The sequence below is a fragment of the Rhinopithecus roxellana genome, chromosome 4 (genome assembly GCF_007565055.1).
Source record: "Rhinopithecus roxellana isolate Shanxi Qingling chromosome 4, ASM756505v1, whole genome shotgun sequence".
Lineage (NCBI taxonomy): Eukaryota > Metazoa > Chordata > Mammalia > Primates > Cercopithecidae > Rhinopithecus > Rhinopithecus roxellana.
Window position 1 is genome coordinate 97,841,553 of NC_044552.1, and position 24,344 is coordinate 97,865,896.

Consider the following 24,344-nt stretch of genomic DNA (forward strand, 5'->3'; position numbering starts at 1 on the left):
AATCTCCTGACCTTGTGATCCGCCCACTGTGGCCTCCCAAAGTGCTGGGATTACAGGTGTGAGCCACCACACCTGGCCCATGGTTTCTTTTTCAGACTTGTTTTACTTGTTCACTGACACACAGTCCTGTGTTTGGGATAGAGTGGGTCTTTGCTGAACAGAAATCTAGAAAGAAACAGAATCACAGTAGCTTTATAAAGCCATTTCTTGAACATCATTTATCTTACAGGAATTTGTTAAGATTTCCAGGTGGAATGATGTCAGCTTCTGGTCCATCAAACAATCTGTAGAAAAGACACACAGGTAATCTGTCTTTTAAAACTGGGGACAACCAAAATAGAATTTTTGTGGTTGGGAGCAAGACTACATAGTTACCATAACCTGACTTAATATTAAGTGTGTTAAACTTCTCAAAAAATAACACTTTTATTGTTTTGATGTTGCTTTCAACACCACCCTCTTCTTCTCTGAGCAAAGTCTACCTGCAGTAAGGATTGGTGTGCCTTGAGACAAAGTAGGCTGTCTCAAGTCTTCTGCCACCCACTAGCTGTATACTTTGAGCAAAGCAATCCCATTCTTTCTGGCTTTAGTTTCTCTTCTAGAAAAGGAGGATAACAATAACTGCCATACTTTTTCTCTTAAAAATAAAACAAGTATTAATATTTAAGGAGATCACTGTATATAAAAGGTACAGGGTATTAAATTATGTATGGATGCATGATAATGTATTTTTTGTATTTCTTCACTTGCTAATCCAATTTTTTTCTTCTTATCTCTGTGATTATCTGGGGACAGGACCCTCTTTAAATTCATGAAGAAATTTGAAGCAGTCCTGAGTGAACCCTGCCGGTCATCCCTGGTGGAGAGCGACAAGGAAGAACAGCCTGACTTTTTGCCCAGGCCAACAGATGGAGCTGCAGTTGAACCGTCTTCCATTCAGAATCTGAACAGGGCACTGAGGGAGACCCTGTTAGCTCAACCAGCAGCTGGGCAGGTACTTGGTTGTGGGACAGTGCTGGCATATTCCCAAGCCGGTCAAGTGGGATCTATGTGTTATGTGCAAGACATGCCTCAGTACTAGACAAGAAAATGCCTTTGACATATATAGTATGTATTTGTTTGCCTGACTTCCCTGCAAAATAAGGCAAAAAAATCTTGATCTCATTGGTAAAAGGTTTTTTTTTTTTTTTTTTTTTTTTTTTTGCTTTTTTTGAGACAGAGTCTCACGCTGTTGCCTAGGCATGATTATGGCTGACTGCAGTCTCAGCCTCCTGGGCTCAAATGATCCTTCCATGTCAGCCTCCTGAGTGCTGGGACCACAGGCACATGCCACCATGCCCGGCTAATTTTTTTTTTTTATTTTTTGTAGAGATGAGGTCTCACTTTGTTGCCCAGGCTGGTCTCGAACTTTTAGTCTTTTTTTTTTTTTTTTTTGAGACGGAGTCTTGCCCTGTCGCCCAGGCTGGAGTGCAGTGACGTGATCTTGGCTCACTGCAAGCTCCGCCTCCTGGGTTCACACCATTTTCCTGCCTCAGCCTCCCGAGTAGGTGGGACTAGAGGCTCCTGCCACCACTGCCTGGCTAATTTTTTGTATTTTTTAGTAGAGATGGGGTTTCACCATGTTAGCCAGGAAAGTCTGAATCTCCTGATCTGCCCACCTTGGCCTCCCAAAGTGCTGGGATTACAGGTATGAGCCACCGCGCTGGCCAGACTTGTAGTATTAAGTGATCCTCCCTGCCTCTGCCTCCCAAAGAGCTGGGATTGTGGGCGTGAGTCATCGCACGTGGCCTTGCTGCTTAAAATTTAATGTCAGCCTGTGAGAAATAATTGTGCTTTTACCTGTGAACATTTCATCTGCTATGAGCAAAGATTTGAAGCATCAGTTTAAGAATATGCCATTGAAGCTGTCTGTGGGCTACCACATGAGGAAGCTACAGCACAGGGTGTGAATATGTGCCATGATGTGCTGGTTTATAGCAGATGCTGATTACTGTGGTGTAAATACTCCCATTATGACCAATTTCAAGAACCAACAGTTAAGATTTGGCTTGCAAAATTTCTGAAAATTTAACAGTGATAAATCTTGAGTTAGCAGGTCTGTTATAGAATGGATGTTCCTGCTTCATGTCCTTGGGTGTGGGGAGCTCTAGGATTGGAAGGCACTCTTCAGGAGAGTAATTTCTGGGTAGGCATAGTGGCTCATGGCTGTAATCCCAGCACCTTGGGAGGCTGAGGCAGGAGGATCACTTGAGCCCAGGAGTTTGAGACCAGCCTAGGCAACACATGAGACCCTGTCTCTCCAGAAAAAATTACTTTTTAAAGAGTAGTTTTGTTTTCTTATTGTATTTCCTATCTGAGGTTCACAGAGTTAGTAATGAACGTCCTTAAGCTATTTTTGTTATTTTAGTTGTTCAAAACTCATAATAGAAACTGAACATATAGCCATAAGATGGCTGCAGAGATACGATATGGCTACCAAATTTATTTTCTTTTGACTGTATTTGTCAGCTCACTGCTTCTGTCATTCTGATCAACAATTTTGATTTGCTAATAATGACAACATAGGAAGTTCAGGAGAAAATTAAAATATGTCCTTGACGGATGAAAGCTCTTCCCTTCATTTGATATCTGAATTCCTGTGTCTGGGGTGCGGTGGCTCATGCCTGTAATCCCAGCACTTTGGGAAGCCAAGGCAGGTGGCTCATTTGAGACTAGGAGTTCGAAATCAGCCTGGCCAACATGGTAAAACCCTGTCTCAATTAAAAATACAAAAAATAGCGGGGCGTGGTGATGCATGCCTGCAATCCCAGCTATTGGGGAGGCTGAGGCACGAGAATCGCTTGAATCTGGGAGGCGGAGGTTGTAGTGAGCCAAGATCAGGTCACTGCACTTCAGCCTAGGTGACAAAGCCAGACCCTGTCTCAAAAAAAAAGGAAAGAAATCTGAATTCCTGAAATTTGAACTGTTAATTAGGGGTAAATGGTCATAGGAGTAGGACCAGTTTCGCCTGGCTACTGTGTCTGAGAAACACAAAGTGGCTCAGCACCTTGAGGGCAGCAATGATATTATTCATTCTACTCTGTTCATAATTCAGAACTGGAGGCTCCTTGTGGCTATCATAGCAAGCATTGCTGGATGTAGGGGCATGGGGATCCTTCCGTTATAGTGATCTCATATGGAGCAGTAATACGGTTTTCTAAATATCCGCAGTATGTCTCTTTTAATTTTAGTGATGCTATATTTGTTCTCATGAGACTTCTGACATGGTGGTAATTTAATATTTGCTGAACTAGGGATGTGTTTGTGTGTGCAACAATTAAATTTAATTCCTGTGCAGGTTAAAATGATGCCTGCCATTCTTGGCAGTGAGGCTAACCTGTCCTTTGTCTCACAGGCCACAATTCCAGAGTGCTGTCAGGGCACTGCTCCTTCCGGCTTCGAAGGGGAGCTTCTGCGTCGCTTGCCAAAGCTCAGGAAACGCATGAGGAAGATATGTCTGACATTCATGAAGGAGAGCCCCCTGCCTCGCCTTGTGGAGGGCCTCGATCAGTTCACAGGTGGGTGCCAGCATCCAGGTCAAGGGTGGATCTTTCTCTCTGTTTTCCCCAGTGGCGCAGGAGGGCTGAGAATGTGGCACCTGTGTCCTTTTTTGTTATCCTGTGTAGTGCTGAACAGTTGATTGAATAAGCAAGTGGGCTTAAAAACCCACAGAGCTCAGAAACAGGAGCCTACTGAGAATATACAGTCATAATTTTCACATTGTCATCCTCTCATGTAACCTGGCACTGTGCCATATTTTATGAGCGCCTTGTCTATACTAGTTCCTGTTGGTTGGTGTTACAGGTAAAGGGGCACAGAGGTGGATTTCCCAGTGTCTAAGCTGTCCCCACTGTCAAGAAGTTGTCTCATTTGAGGAGGATTCATCCCCATCTTCTTGCTTTTTTCACTTCAGAGAGGCACAGCAGTTTCATTTCTCAGGCTGTCTTTGCTCAGAGAAAGCGAGAGCCAAGATCTCATAGTGTAACACAGCAATAGCTGGGAAGGGAGCCCAGAATTTTATAGAATGTTTGGGCCCCTGGCAGCCTCTGACTACCTCCTTCACCCCATCTACCCCCCACCTGCAGTGAGTGTGCTGTCAGTGAGGCTGGGTTTCTTTTAATGAGGTTGCATCTAATCTCAGGGAGCTCTTCTTTTTTTAAAACTTGTCAGTGTTGCTCAAGGTGACTCAAGCCTGGGGATGGGGGTGAGTGGAATACAGATCCATTTGCATCTCCTGGAGAGGGGATGCGCTGCGGGATGTAAAGCCTCCCTTATCCTCTAACTCTCCTGCACTGTCAGTCTGATGTCTTTGGTGTCCTTGTACTCACTGGTGACTGCCTATGTTTGGCTGGTAGTGCTGCCTTAATGCAGTACCACAGACTGGGTGGCTTCAGTGTGAGGCTAAAAGTTCAAGATCAAGGTGTTAGCAGGGTTGATTACTTCTGAAGCCTCTCTCCTTGGCTTGCAGATGGCCACCTTCTCACTGTGTCCTCCCGTGGTCACTCTTCATCTGTGTGTTCTGTGTCCTGATCTCTTCTTTTAAGGACTTCAGTCAGATTAGATTAGAGCCCATTCTCATTTCACCTTCATTACCTCTCTAAGGCCTTGTCTCCATATATAGTCACATTCTGAAGTTCTGGGGGTTGGGACTTTTAACATGTGAATTGAGGGGTCAGGGAAGACACAACCCAGCCTATAACACTGCCTGCAGCAGGGAGGCGGCACCCTTGTGTTATTGGTACCCACGTGTATTCAGGAAGGCAGCTTGGTGCTGTATAGAAAGAACTTGGGCTTTGAAGTAAGGTAGGCCAGTGTTCAAGTCCTGGCTCATCTACTCATTAACCACATGGCCTTCAGATAGTGACTAGACCTCACTGAGCCTTTCTTGAAGTCTGTAAAATGGAGCTACAAATAGGTGCTTCTGAAGTTGTGCACATGAAAAGAGAATTTACCATGTACCAGCTATAAGTGGAAACTCAACATACATTAATCTGAAATTTCCTTCAAGTGATTATAAAGTTCTAGTATAATGCACTGCACATAGTTGGTGCTCAATAAGTGCATTTGCTTGATTGATTATAAAACCCCTAAATACAAAAGAATGACTGCTGCTGTTTGGGTTGTTATTGTCAAGAGACTTGAAATCCTGTATGTTATTTTTCTATTTCCATACACCTTGACCAGTTTGGTTAAAACACTTAATGAGATTTTACCAAATGCTAGGGACTGTGTTAAGTACCCAGGGTATAAAGATGAATGATGCTTGGCCTTTGTTCTCCAAAAGGTCCCTGGTGTTGGGTAACAAACACATTACCAGACCCCTGGGATTTTCTTATTGTCTCCCCTCCCCACCTTGTTTTCCCTTACAGGTGAAGTGATTTCCTCTGTGAGTGAGCTGCAGAACTTAAAGGTGGAACCCTCTGCAGAGAAGGAGAAGCAGCGGTCAGAAGCCAAGCACATTCTCATGCAAAAACAGCGAGCTTTGTCAGACCTCTTTAAACACCTTGCAAAAATTGGTAAGGTTCTCGCTTGAAACCCAGTGAAATGTAGTCACCAACTTTTACGAAGAGAAATGACATGTCTGATTTGGGGGAAATTCCATAGACAGTTGAGATAGTGGACAACAGAAGGTACAGGCAAGGTTTCCAGATGTCTAAGAGTTCCACTCACATGCAGGAAAATCCTGTGACCAGCCATCTATGATTCCCTGATACTTTCCTGTTCGTATGAGGTTTCTCAGAATCTATATTTTTATTTATGTTATGTTATATGTTACGTTGTGTTATGTTGTTATGTTATGTTATGTTATGTTATGTTATGTTATGTTATGTTATGTTATGTTATTGAGATTGAGTCTCGCTCTGTCGCTCAGGCTGGAGTACAGTGGTGCAATCTCGGCTCACTGCCACCTCTGCCTCTTGTTGCCCAGGCTGGAGTGCAATGGTGTGATTTTGGCTCACTGCAACCTCTGCCTCCTGGGTTCAAGTGATTCTCTTGCCTCAGCCTCCCAAGCAGCTGGGACTACACCACGCCCGGCTAATTTTTGTATTTTTACTAGAGACGGGGCTTCACCGTGTTAGCCAGGATGGTCTCAATCTCCTGACCTTGTGATCTGCCTACCTCAGCCTCCCAAAGTGCTGGGATTACAGGCGTGAGCACCACGCCTGGCAGAATCTGTACTTTTAAAATTTCTGTCACTGCATGCTGTACCATTGTTTGCTGCATAGCATAGAGAGCAGTGCTTCTCAAACTTGAACGTGCATGTGAATTCACCTGGGGAATCTTGTGGAAGTGCCACTACAGATCCTGTTTCAGTTGGTGTGGGTGCATCCTGAGAGTCTGCATTTCTAACAAGCTCTCAGGTGATGCTGTTTAGAAGACTTTGCTTTGAGTAGCAAGAGAAAGAGGGGGCACATCCATTCTCTCCTAAGCATCTTTGCTTAAACAAATGCTGTTTATTTCCTAGGTTTGTCATATCGCAAAGGTCTTGCATGGGCCCGTTCAAAAAATCCTCAAGAGATGCTTCATCTTCACCCGTTAGATCTCCGGAGCGCATTGTCCATCGTCAGCAGCACTCGGGAGGCTGATTCTAGGTTTGTCTGTTTTTTTTCCCTACTTATAAATGGAACAAGTAATTTAACACTTATCCTCATTTGCAAAAATGGGGATAGCAACACCACTGTGGCTACCAAAAGTGCCTGGCTCAGGAGCTGACTCCTGGTGGACATTCAAATGAAAGTGTGAAGCTGGGTGCGGTGGTTCATCCCTGTAATCCCAGCACTTTGGGAGTCTGAGGTGGGCAGATCACTTGAGGTCAGGAGTTCAAGACCAGCCTGACCAACATGGCAAAACTCTGTGTCTACTAAAAATACAAAATATTAGCCAGGTATGGTGGCACATGCCTGTAATCCCAGCTAATCAGGAGGCCGAGGCAGGAGTATTGCTTGAACCCAGGAGGTAGAGGTTGCAGTGAGCTGAGATTACAGCACTGCACTCCAGCCTGGGTAGCAAAGTAAGACTGTCTCAAAAAAAAAAACATTTCTTTTCTTTCTCTTTCTTCCTTGCATTCACCTCTCCATTCTTCTTTTTTTTTTTGTCTTGATTTTCCTGAGGTCTGCTTACTTCATTTGATCATATGTGTGGAAATCTATTAGAAAATGGTATATTTTTAGTTGCTCTATATACATACACTCCTCATAAGTTCTAATGTTATTGAATTTGTAAGTCCATACACTATTGAGACAGGCAGAGCTACCTCTATTTACAGCACTGCAGAGGATGTTGTGAATGATGCTTTGCATGAACTGGGTATAGTACATGTGTGTGTTTTATTTGCTCAGTTGGCCCTCCCAGGGCTTTAAATTTGAATTCAACAGAATATTGTGGAAGGGAAATTTTACATAAGTATTCTGGATTTTCGGGTTTTCAGGAAAATTTGCCAAGTAGGCTTGCATTCCCATTTGGTCAGCAGTGTTGTAGTTGAATAGTAGTTTCCTCCTTTTGAAAGGACACATGCTCTCCAGCTTACTTGAACCCTCAACAACCCCTGTGTCTTCCCCACATTGAGGTCAGCTGTCACTGCCATGCATCATTTTGTGGTTGGCTGTCCTCCGTCCTCTTACATTATTTGCCTGGCTCCTGTAGGCATCAGAGTTTATGACCCCCTTGCCTCCACTGCCAAGATAGGAAGATTTCATTGAAGAAACCATATTGTCAGCAAAATTTATTTCCTCATGATACTTCCAGTGCTAAGTTAAGTAAAGGACTAATGAGTGCCTCACCGAATGAGTCCTCATAGAAGTAAACCACCTCAGACAGCTGACTCTTGGTTATGGCCAAATATACCAGTATCTGAGTTTTTCAGGATCTGGGGTGGGAGAGCATGGTTTTAATTAAGTAAATGATGTTGATATCTTTTCCAGGCTGCTTACAGAAATCTCGTCTTCATGGGATGGATGCCAGAAGTATTTTTATCGCTCTCTTGCACGGCATGCCAGGCTTAACGCAGCACTAGCAACTCCTGCCAAGGTAGAATGATAGAACATGAGTCTTGCAGGGGCTCAGGGAAAGCTCTTGTTCTGTTCATCCCAGGGCCGCATTCTCAGACCTTGTTAAGTGATAACAGCCTGTTAGTGGAACTGAGCTTTTTGCAGTACATCCTTTAACTTAAAATAAGTATCAATGTAATTTTGTGCAAAATCAGAGAACACCTTAAATAAATTCTGTTACACTTGCCAGCAGGACAAATTTTCTTAATGTTTAAGAAAAATTAAAAACTTCAAATTGAGAATGCCATCTTTAGATCTTTCTTCCCTTTGTGAATTGAGAAAAGACCACTAATAAATGCATTTTGGAGTTAAATCCAGTTCCTTTGTATGGAATATCAATGATCGGTGCAAGCATAATTGGAGAAACACTGCTCAAAAAAATGAATGTGTCACCTCTAGAGTGCGGCATGTCTGATGCTTATAGTAGAAACAACTTTCTAGGGGCACATCTGTGGGTGTTTGCCAGCAGCCCCTTCAGCATGTTTTTCCTTCTTCTGCCAGGAAATGGGCATGGGCAACGTGGAACGGTGCAGAGGGTTCTCAGCACATTTGATGAAGATGCTCGTCCAACAGCGGCGCTCCCTGACCACGCTCAGTGAGCAGTGGATCATCCTCAGGTATCAGCCGATGAGTTGGGCTTGTGGCATGAATTCAGAAGAATTAGATCCAAGTCAGCTCAGAGTTATTGCATATGGGGAGAGGAATAAGACATGCTCTCAATTGTGAAATGAATTTAAGGCCCAAAGAGGCAGGTAGGGTTTCTCCCAGCTCTGCCCCTTGTTTTCAGTGATATGCTTCTAGTGTCCCTCTCCCTCTGTGCTCTGACTGAACCTCCTGAGAATATGGAGCTGTGGAGATTTCAGGGCTGTGTCAGGCAATGAAAATTGTCATGGCTGAACTATACCTGTGTCTGGAATCAGGATATATATTGCCGAAAGTCCATGTGGGCCAATGGTTAGGCTTGTGTTCATGGTATTAGGGTGGGACAGTCTTGGGCACAGATGAGATTTGAGTTGGCTTCTGTTACTTAGGCTTTGGGGATCCCCCAGATGGCAATCTGAGCCATACATGGAGGCTCCTCAATGGAAACAGATAATTAAGAGATGAGGACAGTTAGGAGAGTTGTCGTCATCTGTTGAATGGATTCGTGGCTGAGAGACAGTATTTCCAGACTGTTCACTTTAGCTTCAGGTATTTTCTCCTCCATTCATTAGGGTTTATGTAGCAAAGTACAGCACATTCACTAGATACTGCTAGTGGAAGTCACTGTAGTGGTGTAATTGTGTCGTGATACTTCTCCTGAAAGACTGAGAGATGGGTTTAAGTACTTTGGGAGGCATTTTAACAGACTTTTTACCTGTCTGGGGGATTCTTCCTTCTTGACTGTATTAAAAAACCCATGCTTGTTCAGAAACACAAATTTCTTTTAAAACAATGTGGTGACATGGTTTAGAGTGCCATTCATTGTGTTTTTCCCATGGGTTTCTCTGTACAGGAACCTCCTCAGCTGTGTGCAAGAGATTCACAGCAGGCTGACGGGGCCCCTGGCCTACCCCGTGGCCTTCCCTCCTCAGGATGGCGTGCAGCAGTGGACCGAGCGCCTGCAGCACCTGGCCATGCAGTGCCAGATTCTGCTCGAGCAGCTCTCCTGGCTCCTCCAGTGCTGCCCCAGTGTACGGCCAGCTCCAGGCCATGGCAATGCCCAGGCACTGGGGCAGCCTCCTGCCCCCTGCCTGGAAGGACCAGAACTTAGCAAGGGACAACTTTGTGGAGTAGTACCAGACCTAATTCCCTCCAATCTGAGCTACCCATCTCCAGTACCTGGAAGTCAGCTGCCCTCTGGTTGCCGGATGCGGAAACAGGATCAGCTTTGGCAACAGTCAACTACGAGAGTAACAGAGATGCTAAAAATCATTAAAACAGTGAAAGCTGATGTCGACAAAATTAGGCAGCAGTCTTGTGAGACTCTCTTTCATTCTTGGTAAGTGTGTCTATGTCTTTACACTTCTCTGTGTGCTTAGGTTCTTATTGTGCTTATCCAAATTGGGGATGGGAAGGGAAGGGTGTTAACAGAAAGCAGAAGCTTTTAGACAGTCCTGGAGTCTGGGGAACTCGTCAGTTTGGGGGATGGGGTGGGGTGGGGATAGGGAGTGTCATCTGCAGGTTCTGAGACTTTAGTTAGCAAAAGGATGCCAGACAAAGCCCTAAATAATCCACAGGGAGAGCAAATCACATCCTGCTATTTGTGGTGGTCCAAAATAAAAGCCCATCACACCAAAGACTAATGATAATGGAATATTATTAATGGAATAAATTTATCATTTATTGGAATAAATTAATGGAATAAATTTATTGGAATAAATTACTAAATTTATTCCATTACTAAACCTAGGTGTTTAGTAATAGAATCAAATTATGAAAATAATTGTGCTTCAGTCCTCTGTTCCTCAGTGGACCTGCACAGCACTCTGTGGCATGTGTTTAGCTGCAAACTTGAGCTATGGTGAGTTCTACCTTGCGTCTATTATAGTGGTTGCAGGGAGGGGTGTGTGTTTGTGGGAATTGTAATGCATTCCTTTCAACATTGTGGCATTTCTGTTGCAGGAAAGATTTTGAAGTGTGCTCTTCTGCACTGAGTTGCTTGTCCCAGGTGTCAGTTCATTTGCAGGGCCTAGAGTCCTTGTTCATTCTTCCAGGGATGGAGGTTGAGCAAAGAGACTCACAAATGGCACTAGTTGAAAGTCTGGAATATGTAAGAGGAGAAATTAGTAAAGCCATGGCTGACTTTACTACCTGGAAGACACATCTGCTTTCTTCAGGTAGCCAAGGAGGTAAGGAATATTGTTCAGTCAGGGAATGAAAGCCCACTGTAGAAATGATGTCTTGTAGATGTAAAGTCTCATTGTCCTAAGACACATTATGTTTTGGGCTATACACGTACCTGTCCAGGGTTCTAAGGCAGGGAGGTGTGGTTGAAATCCACAGCTCTTAACTTTTTTGCCCCATTTGTTTGGATGCCTGTTACATACTTCGTAACACACATAGGAAGGCAGCATCAGCTCACTGTTAGTTTTCCCTTAGATTGAAAAAGTTTGGCACTGATATTTGGACTAAGTTAGTGTTTATTCATACTGTCTTAACTGTTATTTTCATATTTTTACATTATTTTAGTAAAATTTTTAATACAAGGTAATAAATTTACAAGTTTATCGAGGCAAGGAATTTGTCTCTTCTTTGTATCTGGCACAGCTTGACTCAGTGACTCATCAAGAAATGAGTGTTTTTAATGATTTCCAGAGGCACTAAAGCAAATGATTGTTGTTTGTATGTTTGTTTTACACCATGTTACTTGCTAGGAAATCAAATGTTGGATGAAGGATTTGTGGAAGATTTTTCAGAGAAAATGGAAATTGCTATCCGAGCCATCCTCTGTGCCATCCAGAACTTAGAAGAAAGCAAGAATGAAAAAGCAGAGGAGAACACTGACCAAGCAAGCCCACAAGAGGAGTACGGTATGTCTGAAATCAGGCAGAAATTAGTTTCATGCCTGTTTTAATTTTTGTATTTGATGATTTATTTCTGTGGCTAAATAGTTAAGGATGGATGTTAGAAACAGATGACTACATGGATAGAGATGAAAGGATTTGTTTTCTGTTATTCATCATGTTGTTTTCTCTGAATGAGGCAGCAGGCTTTGAGAGACTGCAATCAGGACATCTAACAAAACTCTTAGAGGATGACTTCTGGGCCGATGTCAGCACTTTGCATGTGCAGAAAATAATTTCTGCCATCTCTGAGCTGTTGGAGAGGCTGAAATCGTACGGTGAGGATGGCACAGCAGCAAAGCACCTGGTAACTAACTGTTCTTTACAAACTTCTTCCTCTTCAGAATGCACTGAGCAAAGGCAGAGTGGGCTTTACCTCCCTGCACGTGGATAAGTCCCAGAGCAGGCCTCAGTGCCAAAATCACTAAGAACTTGGTCTCTTTATTTATACGTGCAAAGTCATTGACAAGCTTTGAAAAGCTTAGGGCTTGCTAGCTAATTGTTAAATGCATAGGTGCAGAAATGCTAACCATTCAGAATATCTATTAGGATTCTTTCATATCTTACACACTCCCAAATATTTGATGTTACTGATAGATGACATTATCAATGGAGGCTTAGCGGCCACTCTATGTAAACACCATTCCCACTACAGTAAGTGAAGAGTAAGCAGTTGTAGTCTTCGCAGTAAGTCCGAGAAGCACCTTACTTTGCAGAACATTGTATGTTATTCTGTAGCATTGCCTCCAGTGCTAATTTTCAGTCAGCAGAATTTATTTATAAACATTTTATTTTTATTATTTATTTTATTTTGGGACATGATCTCATTCTGTTGTCCAGACTGGAGAGTGGTGGCGTGACCATGGCTCACTGCAGCCTTGACCTCCTGGGCTCAGGTGATCCTTACACCTCAGCCTCCCAAATAGCTGGCACTATAGGCATGCACCACCGTGCCCAGTTAATTTTTAAAGTTTTATAGAGATGGGTTCTGGCTGTTTTTTTTTTTTTGTTGTTTGGTATATTTTGTAGAAATGGGGTTTTGCCATGTTGCCCACGCAACATGAACTTGAACTCCTGGGCTCAAGCAGTCTACCCAAAATGCTGGGATTAAAGACATAAGCCACTGTGCCTGGCCAACATTATATTTTTAAAAAACCAACATTGTTAGCCAAATGAGACATTGGTTTGAGATTGTACTTTGGTGATGATATATGTAAATGAAGAAATCTCAATGAGCTGTGTGTATTGGGGTGGGATGGGGGTTACAAACACATACATGTAACTTGCCATTAGTACTATTTAGTGCATTCACAATGTTGTGCAATTACCACCACTGTCTAATTCTGCCAAGCAGTGTGAGCAGGCCTTTTGTTCTGTTTTGATCTCAGTTCTTCAGCCAATCCTGTTCCTTGCTGGTGCGCCTGGTGCCGGTCCTCTCCAGCTACTCAGACCTTGTCCTCTTCTTCCTGACCATGTCTTTGGCAACTCACCGTAGTACTGCAAAGCTGCTCTCTGTGCTTGCCCAGGTCTTTACGGAGCTTGCCCAGAAGGTAAGGACCGTTCACGTGGTGCACTGTGAGCAGCAGGGACCCAAGTAAATTTCATATCATTGGTCTTTGGTGTGATAGGGTTTTATTTTGGACCACCACAAATAGCAGGATGTGATTTGCTCTCCCTGTGGACTATTTAGGGCTTTGTCTGGCATCCTTTTGCTAACGCTGTTTCCACTAAAGTCTGGGAACCTGCAGATGATACCCCCTATCCCCAACCCACCCTATCCCCCAAACTGATGAGTTTCCTAAACTCCAGAGGTGTCTAAAAGCTGCTGCTTTCTGTTACCACCCTTCTCTTCCCATCCCCAATTTAAATCTTCTTCAGCTAACTCTTGAACTACAGTTGTAGGATAAACCCTTAAGGCTATTAAGTTTTCTTTTAACCATGTAGGTGTAATTGTGATTAAATGATAATGGACCTATTATTAGAGTTTTTTCCCCACTGTCACGGTGGGTCACGCCTGTAATCCCAGCACTTTGGGAGGCTGAGGCGGGTGGATCACCTGATGTCAGGCGTTCAAGAGCAGCCTGACCAATATTACAATGAAACTCCATCTCTACTAAAAATACAAAAATTAGCCAGGCGTGGTGGCATGTGTCTGTAATCCCAGCTACTCGGGAGGCTGAGACAGGAGAATTGCTTAAACCCAGGGAAGTAGAGGTTGCAGTGAGCCAAAATCATGCCATTGCACTCCAGCCTGGGCAACAAGAGCAAAACTCCATCTCAAATAAATAAATAAATAAATTTGGTTTTTTTGGGTTTTTTTTTGTTTTTGTTTTTGTTTTTGGAGACAGTCTCCAAAATTGTAATTGTGATTACAGGCACGTGCCACCACGCCTGGCTAATTTTTGTATTTTTAGTAGAGATGGGGGGGGGGTTTCACCACATTGGCCAGGATGGTCTCGATCTCCTGACCTCGTGATCCATCCACCTCGGCCTCCCAAAATGCTGGGATTACAGGTGTGAGCCACTGTGCCCAGCCAGTTTTTTTCTTTAGCAGGGAAGTCATTTGTTCTTTCAGCCATGTACCCAGTATTGTGAAAAGCACTGAGGTTGTAGAGATTGTAGACCCTCCCCTTGAAACTCAGGGGCAGTAGACAGTGAAATCTAATAGCAACATGGTGTGGGTAGGTCTAGTCATAGAGGTGTCCAGCTCTCGGTCTCTCTTAACCTCACTAAGCCTCAGTTTCCTCATTTGTAAAATGAGATCTGCCTACACTTGTATGCATTTTTGTGAGAACCACCTGCATTTGAGTATATAAGTTTTGTTTTTCTTTTTCCTTAGCATTCTACGATTTTCTCCAAGCTAAATACAGATGAGATGTACTTGAGGAAAATATGAATTTACAAACTGAAGATGGGGTCTAGATTTCTTATAAACAATTAACAGTTCTTAGTTCTGAGTCTCTGAAATACTGGAAAGAGTTAAAAAGTGGAAGCCAAGCCTAATGCCTTGTATCAAGAGGATAAATATGTTTATCTGTAGTAATAATAAGTAAAAGAATGAGTCTCAGGTTTCTCCCCCTCTGGTGGGCACCAAGCTAGTCTTAACATTCCATTGCTTCTTGGAGAAAACACTGTATGCTAAAGACAGTGGCAGGAAAATGTGTGGCACGGGCGCCTTAAGATTTGGCTCAGCTAGATTTGTCCATTTGCACTGTAGCTTTTGTCTGACAGGCTGTAGAATGACTTTGGCCTTTCAGACCTTTGTCTGTTTGTGAGTAGGAATGGTTCTGCTATGTGTAGAATGTTGGGAGCCCTGTGGCTATCCCAGATGTAGCAACTGCAGTAATATACTCGGGTAAGGGCATCTGAAACTCCCTCCTGTGTGGTCTTATTCGTCTGTCTCTGAATGTTTCTAATTTAAATAATGTAGTTCAATGGGAAAATCAAGCAAGTAAGCCAAACTGTATTTTCCAATCAACATTCTGAGAATATATGTCCTAAAAGTGGGTTTGCCTTTTAAAAAATTTTTCTAAGTATGCAAATTGTATTCATATCTTTTCTGAGTAGTTTCAAGGGAACTTGAAAGTAGGTTAGACAGTACTAAGATAATAGATATAGGTTGTAATTAAAGCTCTTGATCCACAGGAAGCTGTTTCTGTGTAACCAAGTCATAATTAGTGTTTACTGGTTTTTGGATCTTAATTCCTTGCTAATTAGCAGCTTACTTTTTTGTGCATTCTCATCCTCAGATTGACAAATATCTTCATAGTATATATTTTCTCTTACAAAATTAAAATTTCTGATTGACAGTCACTACTTTTTCTTTTTACTTCTGCCCAGCGGGCTAGTGTTCTTCTCAGGTTATTTTCCTGTATAAAATAGTTTTTTTCAACATTTCACAGTTTTTACTATGTCTGACTGTGTTCTCTCCAGAGCCTGTTCTTCCCTTGCTCAAGGACTTTTTCCTAAATACTGTCCTTCCAGTGTACTTCATTTAGGTTTTTGTCTTGGCATAGTGACAAATGACCACATGCCAGCTTCTACAAAGTCAAGTCCTGTGTTAAATCTGATGTCAAGCTGTAAAACTGCGTAACTGTTAGCACCAAAGAGGAAAAGAATGTCAGAAGTCTACTGTACTTCCAGCAAATTTAAGATAATGAGCTAGAAAAAGAATTCATTATGTGTTTACATTGTTTTCCGGTGGCAAGAATGAAAATCCCCTTTTAAAATTGCTTTTGTGCCTAATTGTTCACTTCCTTTTTCTTTTTTCTAAGGGATTTTGCTTGCCCAAAGAATTTATGGAAGATTCAGCTGGAGAGGGAGCAACTGAGTTCCATGACTATGAGGGAGGTGGAATTGGAGAAGGCGAGGGCATGAAGGATGTGAGTGACCAGATAGAAAATGAAGAACAGGTACGTTTTCACGTGGGTATACAGTTGACAGAAGATCACTCTCTTTCTTTTCAATATGTAAGTTACACATAAAAATGGTTTTTACTAGGCTGTTTTTAATCTGTGATCTACAGAGCCCTAGATATATTGGTGGTTGGGCTGTGGGTGTAAATAAAAAGCCTAAAATCCAAAGGAAGGAACCTGGAAACTCCGTCATTGGTTGTGGCTATAATTAGGGAGGAAATGATTTTTACTTTTTCTTTTTTTTTTTTAATGGGCAGATATTTGCTGAAATTTTCTAGAGTATTTTTGATAGTATTTTTAAGCATAAAAGGCCTGGCTATCTTAAGTGATAATTGCATTAAACAATAATGCCAAAATTTGCTGTTAATAGGTTTTGCTGTTGTGTATCTTTTAGGCATAGAGAGTTTTAAAAAATCTGTATCCTTTTTGGTTGGAGTCAAGCAACCTTCTGCACTATTCAGATGTTGTGGACTAAGATTGTTACACTGCATGGATTTTTAAAATGCCTGTCTCATTTGGGAGTGATTTGTGTGTGTTGGGTGTATCACTTACATTCTAAGTTAAATCAGATCAGAAACTTGTATTTAAGGTAATTTTATAGCTATTAAAAATAAAGGAGAAAACCAATTCAAATTCCCTCTCTTCCTTGGCAGAGAAAACTGAAAAGAAATTAAAAGCCAAAAGAATAATGCTAGTATTTATGTTATGGAGCTCTAACTTTTTTTTTTTGGACCTATATTATCCTCAGATAATTGCTTTGTTATTTTGGCCTTTCTGTATTTCTCAAGTCTGACTTAATCACTGTATACTACTTTTTTAATAGAAAAAAAGAAGTCAAAAAAAATTGCAAACCTAATAGAAAAGTACAGTTCATGCAAAAAACATTATGTGGATTACAAAGCTTCCAGAACAATTTGGTAGTGTCTGCTGAATTTTAAATTATGTGTATTCATTGACCCCCAAATTCCATGTTTTCTTATAGAAATGCTAGTGTCAAAGATAAATAGGGATATGAGTGTGTATATATGTCTGCACATGGATATTTACTACAGCATTATTTATATGGTGAAAATTGTGAAACAATCCAAATATTCATCAGAAGAGAATTAAATTATGGCACCATCCATGCAGAACAATGGTAAAAGTATGAATGAAGCAGAATGAGATGGTTTTGTATGTATCAACATGAAAATAACCTAAGGATCTTATTTCTTTAAGAGATGAGGTCTTGCTCTCTTGCCCAGGCTGGAGTACAATTCTATAATGATAGCTCACTGCAGCCATGAACTCTTGGACTCAAGGAGTCCTCTTGTATTAGCCTCTTGAGTAGTTAGGATTACAGGCGTGAGCCACCACACCTGGCTGAGATGTTTTTAAGAAAAGATGTGTTTTACAGTCTGGGTGTGGTGGCTCACACCTGGATTCCTTTGGAGTCCAAGGCAGGAGGATCCCTTGAGGCCAGGAGTTCAAGACCAGCCTGGGCAACATAGGGAGACACTGTCTCTATAAAATTAAAACCCAGCCTGGCCAACATGGCAAAACTCTGTCTCTACTAAAAATACAAAAATTAGCTGGGTGTGGTGGTGGGCACCTGTAATCCCAGCTACTCAGGAGGCTGATGCAGGAGAATCACCTGAACCTGGGAGGCAGAGGTTGCAGTGGGCCAAGATCGCACCATTGCACTCCAGCCTGGACGATAGAGCAGACCTTGTTTCAGAAAAATAAAAATGAAAAAAGCAGATTGCATAACAGTCTGTAAAGCATGATCTCTTTTTTGTTTAAAAAGATGTTGGGAGGCAGGTATTGATAGCTATCACCTGTATCACTAAGTATATGTTGGTGTATTCATAGAAAAAAGTCAAAGGTTCACTAGAATGTTATTGGTAGTCATTCTTTGAGAGGCTTAGAGGATGGAGGTGTTACAGGGAAACTTGTTTTTATTTTATTTTGGAGACAGAGTCTTGCTCTGTCCCCAAGGCTGGAGTGCAGTGGCGTAGTCGCGGCTCCCGGGTTCAAGTGATTCTTATGCCACAGTCTCCTAGGTAGCTGGGATTACAGGCGCACACCACAATGCCAGGGTAGTTTTTGTATTTTTAGTAGAGACAGGGTTTTGCCATGTTGGCTAAGCTGTTCTCGAACTCCTGACCCCTCAAGTGATCTGCCCGCCTCAGCCTCCCAAAGTGCTGGGATTATAGGCATGAGCCACCATGCCTGGCCATGACTTTTGTATTTTAAAAAGGACTTGTTTTTTTTTTTTTGAAACAGAGTCTTGCTGTGTCACCCAGGCTAGAGTGCAGTGGTGTGATCTCAGCTTGCCACAACCTCCACCTCCTGGGTTCAAGCAATTATCCTGCCTCAGCCTCCTGAGTAGCTAGGATTACAGGCCCCCACCACCACGCCTTGCTCATTTTTGTATTTTTAGTAGAGACAGTGTTTCACCATCTTGGCCAGACTGGTCTCGAACTCCTGACCTTGTGATCCACCTGCCTCGGCCTCCCAAAGTACTGGGATTACAGGCATGAGCTACTGTGCTTAGCCTTAAAAATAACTTTCAAAAATCAACCATAATGAAAGAGGTAACAATCACAAAACTTTTTGCCCCAAATATCACATCAATTATATAGAAACATATAAATTAGGCTGGGCTCAGTTGCTCACAGCTGTAATCCCACCACTTTGGTAGGCTAAGGCAGGAGAATTGCTTGTGCCCAGGAGTCGAGACCAACCTGGGCAACATGTCAAGGCCACGTCTCTAGCAAAAAATAAAAAATTAGCCAGATGTGGTTGTATGTCCCTGTGGTCTCAGCTACTGGGGAGGCTGAGGCAGAGGATTGCTTGATCCCAGGAGGTTGAGGCTGCAGTTAGCCATGGTTGTGCCACTGCACTCCAGGCTGGACAACATAGTGAGACCCTGTCTAAAAACATAAAAAATAATTTTTTATAAAAGAAATATATAAACCAAGGAAGAATGAATAAGATTCTCTTGGGCCACTGTCTTTCAGCGGTCATAGTGACAAAAATAGTATTAAAGAATTGGATAATAAAAGATTGATGAACTTTTTATCCTACAAAGAATATATATTCTTGCAAATGTCTCTGGGACTATTTTTACAATTCCCAATAAGAAAACCTGAACAAAATTCTGTACTCTCTGATTACAATAAGTGGAAAATAAGTCCAGAAATTTTACAGATTCCATGTGGCTGTCGCTGTTGTTTCTCTTTTTTTTTCTCTCCCAAATATATTTTTACACCAGTAACGTTGGCATTTATATCTCAGAGCTGAAGCAAATATTGGTAAAGTTTCATTTATTATGTTTACTGTAATACTTTTTTATGTAGGTAGAAGATACATTTCAGAAGGGTCAAGAAAAAGACAAAGAGGATCCTGATTCAAAATCTGATATTAAGGGCGAGGATAATGCCATTGAGATGTCGGAAGACTTTGACGGGAAAATGCATGATGGGGAGCTTGAAGAACAAGGTTTCAGATTATCTGTCACTTCATTCTTGTTTTTGAAAGCATAAATATTTTATCCAGGAAATTCCATGTTTCTAATAAGGAACCTAATATAATCTTTTGAAACAAGTTGGTTACTGTGCTTAACTGCAAATGAAAACCTCAGCAACTGCATGTGCTGTCACCACCTCCACTGAGGCAGAAGTCCCTGGTCTCTCATAGATTCTTCTCACATTGACTGATGTTCTAGCTGCCTCATGTGCTAGATGCAGTGGCTCAGTAGTGTCCTTCAGGGAAGCCTGAAAGGAGATGATCCCTAATGGAGCTGGGCTCTCAACAAAAGGCAAATTGTTCTGTAGTGTTTAAAATACCTTTTATTCCTTTTTTTTTTTTTTTCTTTTTTTTTTTGAGACGGAGTCTTGCTCTGTCGCCCAGGCTGGAGTGCAATGGCCGGATCTCAGCTCACTGCAAGCTCCGCCTCCCGGGTTCACGCCATTCTCCTGCCTCAGCCTCCCGAGTAGCTGGGACTACAGGCGCCCGCCAGGTCGCCCTGCTAGTTTTTTGTATTTTTAGTAGAGACGGGGTTTCAGCATGTTAGCCAGGATGGTCTTGATCTCCTGACCTCGTGATCCGCCCGTCTCGGCCTCCCGAAGTGCTGGGATTACAGGCTTGAGCCACCGCGCCCGGCCCCTTTTATTCCTAATTAGAAAAATAGTAGATGTTTGTTGTAGATGATTTGGAACAACAATGTAGAAAAGAAATAGATCCCCCCTTAGGCCTACCACCCATAGCACTTAGTAAATTGTGGTATATTTCTTTCCATTTATTTATTGCATGTATACACACACACAGACCATATACAGTCTGTAGTCTGCTTTTTTTTTTTTTTTTTTTTTTTTTTTTTTTTTTTTTTTTTTGAGACGCAGTCTCACTCTGTCCCCCAGGCTGGAGTGCAGTGGCACAATCTCGGCTCACTGCAAGCTCTGCCTCCCAGGTTCATGCCATTCTCCTGCCTCAGCCTCCTAAGTAGCTGGGACTACAGGTGCCCACCACCACGCCCGGCTAATTTGTGTGTGTGTGTGTGTGTGTGTGTGTGTGTTTAGTAAAGACAGGGTTTCACCATGTTAGCCAGGATGGTCTCGATCTCCTGACCTCGTGATCTGCCCACCTCAGCCTCCCAAAGTGCTGGAATTACAGGCATGAGCCACCACGTTGGGCCTGCTTTTTTCATTTAACATCTTAAGAAAATTCTCCCTGTCATTAAAAATTATTTGAGAATTTGATTTTTTTAAAGTACATCGTCATCTGTCATATGTTTGTACCATAATTCAGCCCTTGCCCCAAATTTCTGTCCAATTTGAGATACTGTGTCTTATTCTAAAATGAGTATCTTGCAGAAATGAAAGTTGACCTTTGTGGCAGTTGGCCTAAGGCACATAGGATATGACCTTTTGCAAAGTAGACCCTGTGCAAAGACAAATGACAATTCTGATTGAGACCTGATTTTAGGTGTTGGAAAATATCATAGTATATTGAAGATGGGGAGAACCCATGGAAACCACCTAGTCCAACCCCATCATTTCAGACACAAAACTCAGGTTGCTGAGTCCCATAATGGCCCAGCACCAAAACTAGACATCCTCGTAGGTATTTCCTTACTCATTTTACCATCTGTTCACACATTATAGGCTTCCTTGTGCCTCCACTTGGCAAAACACAGTAAGACTGTGTCTGTGTCAGTAGATCTAAAGGCCTCCGCCTGGAGGATGTGTTCTATAGAAAAAGGCAGTCAATCCCTGGTGGGTCCCTTGCCAGGGAATCAGGTCCACACCCCTCTTACGTACACAGGACTGGGTCAGTTTGGAGATCTGCCTAACTAAGCTCAGTGCCTTCCCTTTCAGAAGAGGATGATGAGAAATCAGATAGTGAGGGCGGAGATCTGGATAAACAGATGGGCGATCTCAATGGTGAGGAAGCTGACAAACTAGATGAGAGGCTTTGGGGTGATGACAATGAGGAGGAAGATGAGGAGGAAGAAGACAATAAAACTGAAGAAACAGGACCAGGAATGGATGAGGTAATTAAAAGATTTCCCCCCTTCCAAACAAACTGAAAGGAGGTAATCTGCCCACCACCTAGCATTCTCTGTCATTTACTTCTCTTCTTTTTCTGTATTTGTTTTTGTTCTCTTTTTTCCATTCCTCTTTTTCTTTTTTCTTTTTTTTTTTTTTTTAGTGCTGGGATTACAGGCTTGAGCCACCGCGCCCGGCCTTTTCTTTTTTCTATCCTATCTCATTGATTACATTCAGAGCTAAGAGTAGCTTGACCTGAGTCATCCCATGTGTTATGGAGGAGGATGAACAAGACCCTGTGTAGATGTTCTAAGCTGATTCTCCTATAGGCCACTGAATTTTTCCAGCTCACAGCTTGGGAGAACTACAGGGCTGAGTGTAACACTGCAACAGCCCAGGGTGATACAATGAATGATCCAACTCACCCCACCATTCACACACTTAATAATATTGTTGCCGTCATGGAGACCTGGATTGTTTTCTCTGCGTCATGGATGGCACTTCATCAGCCATCCATGGGATAGGTCCAGTAGGCGGAAATTATGCATGTCTAAAAGTCAACCAATGCAGAAACAGTTTCTGGAATTGAGTGTGATGATTGTTTTTTCTTCCTCTGACATTTAGGAAGATTCTGAACTTGTTGCTAAAGATGACAACTTGGATAGTGGCAATTCAAACAAAGATAAAAGCCAGAAAGATAAGAAGGAAGAAAAGGAAGAACCAGAAGCTGATGATGGTGGAGAAGGTGAAGACAAAATTAAAGAACAAATAGATGAGGTAATGAAGATTTGAAACTGATCTGCTCTCTTGACTCAAGGCTCTTGAACTGTATAGTTCTCGAGGTGTCTCGAGACATTTTTTCCCCTATTCGTTGACTGCTCCCCCATTACCTCATAAAAGAATATGCAACAGAGGCTCTTAACAGGACATAAAATAACTAACTGTTGGTTCCTGACAGGGTAGTACACATGTTGTTTGGGCTTATGCTATAGATCAGAAGCTAAAACCTGTGATCCCTTCTTATTTCTTCTTGTAAGTTTCTTTGAGATTGAGTAACATAGCACCACTTGTCCGTGGAGAACCGCACAGAAAGTGAAATCTGAGATTCCAACATGAAAGGTCTAAAAATAAAATACTAATGTGTGCAGATAATTTTAGGGAATAGATATTGTATTCTCTCACAGTGTAAATACTTAGAGCTGATTTTATGGGAATTCTACTTTTAAAAACAATGGTATTTTTATTTTATCCCTGTTGTCTCCATTGTCCCAAAGAGGGAATATGATGAAAATGAGGTGGACCCTTACCATGGCAATCAGGAAAAGCTGCCAGAACCCGAGGCCTTGGACCTTCCGGATGACTTGAACCTTGACAGTGAAGACAGGAATGGTGGTGAGGACACCGACAATGAAGAAGGCGAAGGTGCGTCTTTCAGAAACAAAGAGACCAGTTAGAACTCACTACTGAACAGTAACTGAATTCTCTTTTGAGAGCTAGCTCAGTGTCATGGCCAGGTGATAAATCATGTTTGGTTGGCTCAATCCCAGTTTGAGAAAATGGTTTACCTTTCCTTTGTAGTATTTCTCATGTGATTATCCCTAGAGCTCATCAACCAGTAGGTGTTTCTCAAACTACTATCACGTCCTATTCCCACTTTTGGCACCGCTATGCCCTGGTGGTGCTTCACACACAGCACTGTCTCTTCACAGCCATTACTGTGTGTCCCATCTCATGGGATGGTGTAAACACTGTGCAGTCTGGGTATACCAAGCTGTCGTGGAGTCCGGTTATAGCTTTTTTAGGGAAATAATGGTTTCAGTTATTGATTGTCACATACAGTGGGGAACAAGACTAATCCCAAGAGAAATCACATGGCATATGACAGTATTTAGTGCCTTTGTTGTCCATTTTTCAACCCTAGTGAGTCCTTTAGGGGTGTTAGCTGGCGTTAGTTGAGAGCATTGTGTTGGAGGTGCCCCCGTAACAGGGCCCCATTCCTGCTGCTTAATCAGACAGAAAGATGTGAGCTGGCCTTGCTAATAAATGAGTCAGTTACATAGTTATAAAATCCATTTAAAAAAAAAATGTATATTTTTATAATGCTGTATTAGAACAAAGATAGCAAGTTACAAAGGAATAAATAAGAGGTGCCATTTAGGTAAAAATTAATTTTGGAATCTAGTTGCAAACAAAGTCAATAACCAAGAAAGCATAAAATTAAGAAAATTAAAATCCACTGAGAATGTAATAAGCTATCTGCTTTTAAATAGCCAGACTCGTTTTATAACTAAGGAACAATTATTTACAGTCGTTTGCTAATTGAATAATAGATAATGGATAAAGAAAACCAATAGGCTGGTTGCAGAGGCTTATGCCTGTAAGTCTTCCCAACACTTTGGGAAGCCAAGGTGGGAGAATCACTTGAGCTCAGGGTTTGAGACCAACCTGAACAACATAGTGAGACCCTGTCTCTATCAAAGAAAAAAATAGTTGGGCATGGTGGCACATACCTGTAGTCCCAGCTACTCAGGAGGCTGAGGTGAGAGAATCACTTGAGCCCAGGAGGTTGAGGCTACAGTGGACCATGATGTTGCCACTGCACTCCAGCTTGGGTGACAGAATGAGACTCTGTCTCTAAAAAATTAAAAAATTAGCTGGGTGTGGTGGTTCATGCCTGTAATCCCAGCACTTTGGGGGGCTGAGGCGGGCGGATCACCTGAGGTTGGGAGTTCAAGACTAGCGTGACCAATATGGACCAACACTGTC

The 24,344-nt window shown here is 42.3% G+C and overlaps 1 protein-coding gene and 1 long non-coding RNA gene across 4 annotated transcripts in view; one reads left to right on the top strand and one right to left on the bottom strand.

Moving 5' to 3' along the window:
• Positions 1 to 24,344, top strand: part of MDN1 (midasin AAA ATPase 1) — a 188,307-nt gene that overhangs the window by 146,642 nt on the left and 17,321 nt on the right. Inside the window, exons 72-88 of one of the 3 annotated variants that reach the window (XM_030928052.1) lie at positions 230 to 303; positions 796 to 994; positions 3,395 to 3,557; positions 5,409 to 5,555; positions 6,506 to 6,632; positions 7,962 to 8,067; positions 8,589 to 8,704; positions 9,583 to 10,068; positions 10,692 to 10,918; positions 11,444 to 11,599; positions 11,776 to 11,939; positions 13,021 to 13,182; positions 15,907 to 16,044; positions 19,389 to 19,530; positions 21,411 to 21,583; positions 22,203 to 22,355; positions 22,853 to 23,000. In XM_030928052.1, the coding sequence (XP_030783912.1) occupies positions 230 to 303; positions 796 to 994; positions 3,395 to 3,557; positions 5,409 to 5,555; positions 6,506 to 6,632; positions 7,962 to 8,067; positions 8,589 to 8,704; positions 9,583 to 10,068; positions 10,692 to 10,918; positions 11,444 to 11,599; positions 11,776 to 11,939; positions 13,021 to 13,182; positions 15,907 to 16,044; positions 19,389 to 19,530; positions 21,411 to 21,583; positions 22,203 to 22,355; positions 22,853 to 23,000 (2,881 nt within the window). Of the gene's footprint in view, positions 1 to 229; positions 304 to 795; positions 995 to 3,394; positions 3,558 to 5,408; positions 5,556 to 6,505; positions 6,633 to 7,961; positions 8,068 to 8,588; positions 8,705 to 9,582; positions 10,069 to 10,691; positions 10,919 to 11,443; positions 11,600 to 11,775; positions 11,940 to 13,020; positions 13,183 to 15,906; positions 16,045 to 19,388; positions 19,531 to 21,407; positions 21,584 to 22,202; positions 22,356 to 22,852; positions 23,001 to 24,344 lie in introns of all 3 variants that reach the window. The other 2 variants (XM_030928051.1, XM_030928050.1) reach the window with 2 other exon arrangements.
• LOC115896786 overlaps positions 10,700 to 24,344 on the bottom strand; it is a 35,386-nt gene continuing 21,741 nt past the window's right edge. Inside the window, exons 3-4 of the long non-coding RNA XR_004056654.1 lie at positions 22,886 to 23,006; positions 10,700 to 10,830 (exon numbers count right to left, since the gene is read on the bottom strand). This is a non-coding gene — a long non-coding RNA (uncharacterized LOC115896786). The remainder of the gene's footprint in view (positions 10,831 to 22,885; positions 23,007 to 24,344) is intronic.